Source organism: Lichenostomus cassidix, unplaced genomic scaffold, assembly GCF_008360975.1.
Source record: "Lichenostomus cassidix isolate B80296 unplaced genomic scaffold, HeHo_3.0 HiC_scaffold_577, whole genome shotgun sequence".
NCBI lineage: Eukaryota > Metazoa > Chordata > Aves > Passeriformes > Meliphagidae > Lichenostomus > Lichenostomus cassidix.
This window is the reverse complement of record NW_028148002.1, coordinates 79,072-88,248: the sequence shown is the minus strand read 5'-3', so window position 1 is coordinate 88,248 and position 9,177 is coordinate 79,072. Positions and strand designations below refer to the sequence as shown.

Genomic DNA, 9,177 nt, shown 5'->3' with positions numbered 1-9,177 from the left:
AGAAATAAACCCTTTTGAAATGTTTAGGATCCTTATTTCCTGTGAAATCGTTCTTTGAAGCACAATTTTATATTCCCCACCTCATGAAGGAGCTATCCTGTTAGGATAATCAGCATTTCGCAGTGGCAGAACCCATAGGATTCCAGTGGTTCCATTTCTGGATCAGGCCTTTCCATGCAGTGAAAGGCCATGAAATTTTTACAATAAAGGTGGGATAAAATGGCTTGAGCAGGAGCTGGAGGCATGGAAACCCATGGGGAAGAGGGAAGGATGTGCCAAACACAGGACTGGAACTGTTCAAATTGAAGCAATAAATCCTGTCAGCTACATTTGCCCTTATTTCCCTTCTCTCCAGGCAGTGAAGAGTGCCAAGGAAATGCATTTCTTTAATTATCCCAATTTTCCAGCCCTGTTTTTAGCCTTATTCCAGACTCCCAACTCACTTCTCAGCTTGATCCCTGGCTCTAGTAATTGGAGAAAGACTAGGGCAGTTTCCTTTCCTTTAAGCTGTCCCACTCCGAGCCACCAGGGCCAGCTCAGCTGTCACTGGTCCCAAACTGAAGGGAACAACCTCCCATCCATGACTCTCCAGGGCTCCTTATCCCACACACTCCCTCAGCTGCACTAAATCCCTGCATTTCCACAGGTCTATGAATGCACTTGATATTTTTCTTTCCTTTGAACCACATTTTCCCAATAAAACAGTCTGGGAGCTTTTCCTGGTGCTGTTCCTGGCTCAGGGTTGTTCAAGGGATGTGTTGCAATCCTTCCCTGGTTCCTGGAGCCTCCACAGCTTTGACTTCTCCAGTTGATGTCTCTCTTTATTTCCTGCAAGCTGAAGAGAAAAAGGATTTTTATAATGATTGATTATTTCAAATAAATCTGGCACTGTGAGAGTGAAGAGCAGACAAACATCTCTTGCCTTATGTTGTGGATAAGAAAAAACTTACAAAATGAGGGCCTTGTGACCTTTGTAAAATCCTTGCTCACTTCTGTCATTTTGGCTAACTAGTCATTCTGGGAATGACTCAGGTAAACTAGGGGTGAAAAACAAGTTGTAGAATTGGAAAACAATTGATAGAAGCAATGAGTGCTCACAGTGTGGTGTTGGTGGTTGGTTACACCTAACGTGTGTTCCTATTGCTGTTTATGGTGTTGGTTAAACACACTTGTTGTGCCTCACAAGGATGTAAACTCATAACAAACTAACAGTTTAAAAACCCCGGATTTTTGCAGTAAAGTGCTTCAGCCACAAAACTACTACGGGGAAATCCTGCCGTTCATCCATTACAGTGTTACACTCCTATTTGCACGGAAACCCCAAACCAGGTCCCAAAAAAGCCTCCTAGGGGAGGGCTGTGCACCAACCTGCTCGGCTGCGGAAGGCGATGGGCAGCGCCCTGCTGGGGATGAGTGTTCCCGAGTGCAGAGCCTCCACCGGCTCCTGGTCCGTGGCCACAACGCGGTACTTGCGGATCAGCTGGAATTAACCAAAATAACGGAATTCCCGTCAGCGTGCCGAGCTCTGGATCTGCTCCCCGAGAGCACCAAAACGCCCCCAAACCCCATTTTGGGGTATTTACCCAGCAGAGGGCCAGGTGCAGCTGCAGCTCTGCCACGCGGCGCCCGACGCACATCCTCTTGCCGACGCCGAAGGGGACGTGGGAGAAGGGCAGGATGGAGGCTCTGTGCAGCCAGCGCTCGGGCCTGAACTGCGCCCAGCCCTGGAAATAGTCCTCGCTGCAGCCCAGGGCATGGCTGTTGATCATCAGCACCGTCTGCAGGCACAGAGAGACACACAGGTGATGCCTAAAGGTGCCTCAGACAGAGGACAGACAGAGCCAGGAGAATGAAGAAAGGATAAATTTAATGAAGGCCTACAGGGCACACAAGGCCTGCATCCAAAATGGCGCCAAGTCATGAGGCCTTCACATTTTGTAAGTTCAGTCCATTAACATATCAGTGTTAATCCTCCAATTACACCTTCAGCTGATGATGTCAACCACCCCAAGCTTGCTGCCCCCAGTTCACTGTTTACATATTTTGGGGCTCTGAGGCAGCAAAGTGTTCTTGGATTTTTCAACTGAGAGCAATGTTTTGGCTGAAAAGCTGGGAATAGAGATTTTTAGCACTTTATGGAGCCTAGAGCTACATGTCAAAGCTGCAGATAATGAAGAATAGAAGCTAAAAATTCTCAAGGCATTGGAGGTTCCTTACAAATCGGCCCTGAGCACCCAAGGGAATTATCTCCAGGATGGGAAAAAATAATGCAGCAGCAAAGGCCAGGCAGCTTCCTCAGGAGATGGCATGCAATTCCAGAAGAACTAATTGGAATGTAGAAAAGGTTGTGGTTTCCTCGGAGAATTGTGGGGAAATTTGAAAAAAAAAAAGATGTTGGAATAGCTCATCAAAATGTTTTCAGACGAAGATTTCTGTCTAAATCCTGCTGCAGCACAGGCAGGTGGGACTTCCACTTTATGGGAATCCTTGGGGTGAATTCCTCATTCCTTATCCTAGGGCTGGTCCTTTGGCAAAGCCAATGTGAGACTGAAATATAACCAACTTCTGTGGTTGAAAGGACAATTAATAAATGGAAAAACACCCTATTAAGCTAATTAATTGACTTACCCCTTTGGGCAGCACATAGTTCCCCAGAACCATTTCTGTGTCGATGGTGCGAGTGGTGAAAGGCACTGATGGAGTTAATCTGCAGCAATAGAGAACCATGGGTTACATTTCCAGCAATTTTCCTTCCTTCATCTCTCATATTTTACCTCAAAGAGCAAGGTGAACAACATTCTGTGTACCAGGAAATTCTTTCTCCTTTGTACAAGGAAGATGGTAAAAAGCTTGGTGATCGTTTTGCAAGTTATTGGGGAATTTTACCTCATGGATTCTTTCAGACAGGCTTTCAGATAAGGCATATTCCTCAGGCTCTCAGCACTTGGGCTCTCATGAGGAGCCAAAACACTCTGGATTTCCTGGAAAAGCTTCTGCTGGACGTGTGGATTGCGGGAAATGTTGAACAGAGCCCACAGCAAACTGTTGGCTGTCTGCAACAAAGCAAAAAGAAACATTCAACCCTCCTTTCGGGGAGGAGAGAAAGAAGAAATTGCCGGAAGTTTAAAGCGACATTCATGGCTGGCCACAGCTTTGTGGAGTTTTGGAAACCTGAGGGATTATGAATAGTTATCCTCCGGAAGAGAAAATCCAGTGATTTCAGGTAAAAATTCATCTGCACTTGTGCCACTGAGGATGAACTCCCTGTCAGGGGTGCTGAGGTTGGGCTGAGGAAGCAATGAGGGAACTAGGAGGATTTCAGACTCTCAGAAAATGATCTTTACCGTCTCAACTCCCGCGATCTGCAGCTCGGCGATGGCAGCGTAGAGCTCCTTCCTGGACAGCTGTCCCCCCGCGTAGATGTCACACAGCAAATCCTCCTGGGGACTCCCACTGTGCTTCTCCAGCCGGCGGTCGATGGAGTGCTTGGCTGAGCAGGGAGAACACCAGGGATTTTATGTAAAAATCACTCCAAATGCCATAAAACCAAAGCAAACCCACTGCTCAAGTGCAGGTTTTGAGAGAAGCGTCAAGCTGGGGTCTATTTTCAAGCAGTGAGTAAATAGCGAGCATATTTATAATGAAAAACAAAAAACTCAGTCCTCCAAATCCCATTGGAACACAGGAGTTCCTGCAAACCCTTAAGAATTGTGTTCTCCTAAATTAGGGGAGGAAATCAGCGACACGCTGAGGGATATTTAGCAAATGTTTAGCAAACAGCAACACGAGGGTGTAAAATTTATTACCTGGGATTTTCAAAGGGGAGCATGGTGTTAAAAAATCAAAGAGACTTAGCACCCAGACTCCCTGAGGGGAAATGTAAGCCTTGGATTTACCAGGGGAAGGCACAAAGTGATACTAAATTTCAACATGCAGATTTTTTTGTTTGTTTGTTTTTTTTTTAATAAAAAGAACTAAATTTTGCCCATGAATATCCCAACGGTTAAAACCAGTTCCTGGCAAGGAGTTATTAATTTCAAGTGAAGGCATCAAACTGGTTTTTCTGAGCAAAACTGGTTTAAAAACTGGTATTTCCTAAAGCCCATAAACCAAGAAGCAATAAAATAAGGGCATGTGTGGCTGGCAGGACCAAAAGCCTTGAAGTATCAAGGACTCAAATCCCTAAGGGAAATATCTCAGCGTTACAACCACCCAGGCTCCAAGAGCTGTCTCAACCTTTAGCTCTTCCTGTTGCTGTTTAAATTAACTAAATTTAAAATTATGATAAAACACAAACTTAACTTCACATCTGGAGTTTGAGTAATTTTTAAACTTTGAAGGCCAATTCATTTTAAATAATAAAAAAATGCTGGCAAAATGCCAAACTGCACCTTATCATTTAAATTACTTCTGGTTTTAAGTTTTACAATGATGTTTCAGGTTGTTCAGAAAAGCTATAATTGCCTTTCTTTTTTTCTTAGCAAACGGGTGTTTGTTGAATGCAAAATTCTCATTTCTCAAGAAAACAACTCCGAGCTGTATTTGAGGGATACAAATTTTCATTTATACTCTTACCTGTAAGGAGATTATGAACTTTTAATTTACTTTTACGGCAGATTAAAGTGGTGCCATGACATTGGTGGCTCCCAGAATCCTGGGATTTCCCTGGGAATTGGCTATTGCCCCACAACCTGAGTGTTAGTCACTAAAATCTGCTCCCACATGGGAATAGATCTGTGTTTAGGTGCAGCAAGGGTGTTTTAATCCGTGCTGAAGGCAGAGATTAACAGCAGCAAGCAGGAAAAAAATCAATTCCAGCACGGAGAAAAGAGAGATAAAGGGCAAGGAGATAACTTTTTAAAAATAATGACCTGTTTTAAATATATCATCCCACGCTTTAGTATGAGCTTGCCAGACTTTGGTGTTGAGCCCCTTGTGCAGCTCCACAGGGGTGACCATCATCATCCCAAAAGTGGCCATCATCTGTGGTGAGAAAGAGTTGGGGAAATCTCTCTTTAATCTCTTGAATCCATCTGCTTGCAAGCCCTGAACAACACCAAGCTGGAAGGTAGGAGGGGAAATTCTGGCAGGTTTTCCAGCCTGGACAGAAAGGATGGATCTCAACCTCCTGGGAGCACATCCAGCTCAAAATGAGGGACAGCTTCCTCGGTAGGGAATGAATTCTTTTCATTTCAGGCACCTGTTGAGAGTGGGACAAACTCCTTTTTGGCAGTGCCTCTCTCTCCCTTGGCAACAGATGGAATCAAACCTGAGGCTGGGCTGGCTGCCTCTGTTTGCTGACTCAAACGAGGCAGATTTCTGTCCCACTGCAGCAGAGGGCACGGCAGCTTTGCCTGCAGGAATGACTAACCCCAAACCCAGGGGATTTGCACAATCCCACACCGAGGCTGCAGTCCCACCCAGCACACAGCACGGTTGCACCACAGGTGGCTCAGAATCAACCTGACAGCTCCTTCCACGATTACCCTGATGGCTAAAAAAGCATTTTCCCTGTCAGACTGAGGCACTTCAGAGAGCAGGCAGATGTTCAGGACTAGCTTGGCACACAGGAGTCATTTTGGATACGTAACACAGAAGCTCGAGCTGCTTTTTCCAGGTGACTCATTTCAACTGGTGCCTCTCATCAGCAGCAGGGCTAGAAAAATCACCCCAGCCCCAGGAAAGACTCTTCCATACCGTTTTTACAGCCTTGATGAAGTTCAGACTTTCTTCTTCTACATCCTCCTGCAGGAGGCCAAACCTCTTCCCATAGAGCACCAGACAGATACCTGTTAAGCAATATTAAGATTAAAGGATATAAACAAAAGGGTGTGTGGGAGGCATCATTTATCATCAAGGAATGGCTTGGATGATCCTTCTGAAAATGTCCCTTGATCCAAACCTGTCAGAGCAGCTCTTTTAAAATCCCTTCTGCTCGTTTGTCTCAGCTCCAAGGAGGGTTTCCATCTAAGGGACTCTTACAGCAATATTTCTACCCAAATCAGGATCACCACTGATCCCCCCACGAGCAGCAGATCTGCCAAGCAGGCCTGGATTTTTGGCACATATTTGGCAACTTTACTGAAGAAAACGGAGTGGCAGGAGAGCTGGCCTTGAGGAGGACATCCACTGCAGCATTCCCTACGCTTTCCCACAGCCACAAACCACTTGCAAACACTGGCAGCATCCCACTCTCCACCACTTTCCACCATTTTCCACCTGCCTTTTTTATTCCTCTTTTTTTAAGCTGTCACTTCCTATTTCTTATTTTCCAAAAGCATCCCTTCACCACTGACATTTGAAAAAGAAAACCCAAACCAAAACCACTTTGAGGAGCTCAGTGCAGAGGCTGCTGAGAGGAGCCAGCCAAGAGCAGATGAGTCTGGCAGAGCTCATTCAGTTGCTACACCCAACCTGCCTTTTTTTGGGAATCTCTGAGCCAGTTTGTTCTGCCCTGTGCCATTCCTGGCCCACTGCTCTGTGTACTCTGAAAGGTTCCTAAGGATGAGGCTCCTGTCTTGGTAACTTATTCCAGTGCTTCTCAATCCCAACGTAAACATTGTAAATGGGATTTTCCAGTCTTTGTCTACAGTGAACACTCTGTTATTGGAATATTTAATTGATCTTGCACTGCTGACAATTAACAAATACCAGAGGGACAAAAAAGACCTGTGGGTTATCTGATCCCACTTTAGATAAATGCATGGTAATCCCCCCAATTTTTAATAATAAATCACTGGAATGTATGAATTTTTTATAAACCATGCAGGTAACAGCAATTATAATTATAATTTTTTTATAAGCCATGCAGCTAGACAGAAGAATTTCTATTTATGCTGATGAATTTTGCACTGACAGTCCCTGGCTGTTCTGCAGCTCACTTTCCATGATATTACAGCTGAGAGTTTCAGAGAATCAGCCAGCACATTCATCCCTGATCATGTTTTAACTGAAATGTCCTGGCAGGTGCACCACACTCAGGCAAAAAACTACTCACTTTCGAATGACCATTTGTTGAATTCTGAATAGATGTCTTCCATCTGTCCATTGTGGTCACAAATTTCATCTATTCTGTACATAAAGTCCTCCAGGACCTAAACGGTGGAGAGAAGAGAGAGAAAAGAAGAGGATAAAATGACATCAACTAATAAAAATCCGGTGTAATTCAGCATTTCAACTGCCTTTTAAGCAGATAACAATCTTGCATGAGAGGAATCCTTTTGTTCCCTGCTCTTTGAACAGGATTCAGCTTCCCCCGGTGCGAGCAAATGTTTGGGTTTTACCCAACTCTCTGCTTGCTGCCTCTGCTTATGCTTCCATGAGCGGAGCTTCCCTGCACGGGGATGGAATCCTCCCTCTGAGACAGCCTCGAGTTTCACAACAAAGAGGATTAAGCTGTTTGTCGCAGATGCTCCTCAAACTCTGAGGAGCACAGAGGTTAAGGACAGAGGTGTTCTCCGATGGGAGGAGCAGAACAATGCAGGGGTAAAGGCAAAAACTGCTGAATGCAAGAAAAGTTGGGAAAACTGTTTGCAGGAGTATTGTGGAATAACCCTATTGTTCTGCGGAGACAGACAGCCTCCACCCCAGGTTTCTGTGGGGTCGCAGAGCCCGACAATTAGTTTGTACTTGTTGTTCCCTTCATGATCCGAGTCCGAGCCCGCGGTTTTATCGCTGCGGGGCAAATCAACAGCTATCCAGATAAACCGGATTTGCCTTTATTCGCCAGCCTTCCAGGGCAGCGAGGAGGGATTTCTCAGAGCACGGTACCTCATTGATCGTCGTGTCCAGTTTCACAACTTCCCCGGGCTTCATTAATTTCTTCTGAAAGGCACTTCTCACCCTCTGCCAGTCCTTCCCTTCCCTGGGTCGGAATGAAAAACAGCGAGGCTGAGAAGCGAAAGGCTCAAAGAGGAATGAAAGCAGAAGGAAACCCCAAACGCTCAGCGTGCGCCCCGCGGCAGCACTGATGCTCCATCGCACGGGCGGCACGGCATCCTCGGGGGCGGGGGGACAGCCCGGGACCCCTGATCCCCACCGGAGCATCCCCCGGGCACCGCAGCCCTCCCTCTGCCGCACCGATTCCCACCCGCCGCGGGGAGATGCCGGGATGCTGCCGGTGCCACTTACAGGATGAGCAGCCCGTAGCCCTCGTCGCGATAGTCGCGATAGGCTTTCCAGGGCTTGATCTCGAGGCGCTGCGGGCAGGCGCTCTCGCGGCGGTACAGCGCTTCCAGCAGGCAGGGCGCCGCGATGTGCACCGAGTCGAACGCGCCCAGCTTCATGCGGAAAATCTTCCCGAACCGCCGGTGGTACTGAGCCTGGGCGGGCAGGAGAGACCCCCGGTGAGTGCGGGAGATCCTCGGCCGAGCATCCGCATCCTCATCCTCATCCCATCCTCATCCTCATCCTCATCCCGTGCCCATCCTCATCCCATCCTCATCCCATCCTCATCTTCATCCCATCCTCATCCCATCCCATCCTCATCCTCATCCCATGCCATGCCTCACCAGCGTCTCGTGCTGCCTCTTGAGCCCTCCCTTCCAGAGCACGTCGGGCAGGCTGCCCATCAGCGGCCAGCTCGGGGGGCCGGGCAGGGTCTCTGCCGGCCGCAGGGCGCTCAGCGAAGCCGCGCTGCGGCCGCAGGTGCGGGAGGGGAGCCGGCGGAGGAGGATGCTGCAGGCGCCCATGGCCGCGGTGCTGCCCCCGCCCCGAATAGGTGCATTTATAGCAGCCCGAGGTGCTGGACTTTCATCGGGGCCAATGGCAGCCCTGGGTGGGGTGAGGTGGGGCGGCTGCCCCGGCCCTGCCCGCGGGGCAGGCGGGTCATGAAAGGGTTCAGGCGAGGCACGGGAGGCATCGCGCCAGCGCCTCCGCCCGCCGGGATCCCGGGGATGCGGGAATGGGACGCGCTGGGATCCCGAGCGATGCGCGGATGGGACCCGCTGATATCCCGAGCGATGCTCGCCTCCAGCTCCGCGGGATTGGCGGCTCCGGTCCCGGGAGGAAGGGACACAGGAGCAGCAGGCAGCCACACTGTTCCCTGCCTGCCGCTCGTGTGAACGGACTCGTAGCTCTCCTTTTATTTATTTATCTATTTTTTTTAAATTCGGTTTTTAGAGTCCGAGGCGGCCAGGGAGCACCCGCCTGAACGCCGAGGGGCTGTGGTGTTCATCC

At 48.3% G+C, this 9,177-nt stretch overlaps 1 protein-coding gene across 1 annotated transcript; it reads right to left on the bottom strand.

The window, feature by feature from the left end:
- Window positions 1-510: 510 nt before the first annotated feature.
- On the bottom strand, window positions 511-8,690 carry LOC146420403 (1,25-dihydroxyvitamin D(3) 24-hydroxylase, mitochondrial-like). The gene is made up of 12 exons (XM_085048315.1): window positions 8,511-8,690; window positions 8,131-8,321; window positions 7,771-7,864; window positions 6,998-7,094; window positions 5,698-5,789; window positions 4,872-4,983; window positions 3,345-3,490; window positions 2,887-3,053; window positions 2,629-2,707; window positions 1,584-1,778; window positions 1,369-1,480; window positions 511-835 (listed from the first exon to the last, which is right to left on the bottom strand). Exons 1-12 carry the CDS (start codon window positions 8,688-8,690, stop codon window positions 822-824), a joined length of 1,479 nt encoding a protein of 492 aa, XP_084904441.1. The 3' UTR covers window positions 511-821.
- Between the last annotated feature and the right edge of the window lie 487 nt (window positions 8,691-9,177).

Excerpts from the sequence above, each read along its gene's own strand:
- LOC146420403 (XM_085048315.1), bottom strand. The coding sequence starts at position 8,690 with ATGGGCGCCTGCAGCATCCTCCTCCGCCGGCTCCCCTCCCGCACCTGC. Across the intron at positions 3,054-3,344 it reads AGATCGCGGGAGTTGAGACG|ACAGCCAACAGTTTGCTGTG; the intron begins GTAAAGATCATT and ends GCTTTGTTGCAG. Across the intron at positions 1,779-2,628 it reads ACTATGTGCTGCCCAAAGGG|ACGGTGCTGATGATCAACAG; the intron begins GTAAGTCAATTA and ends CTGTGCCTGCAG.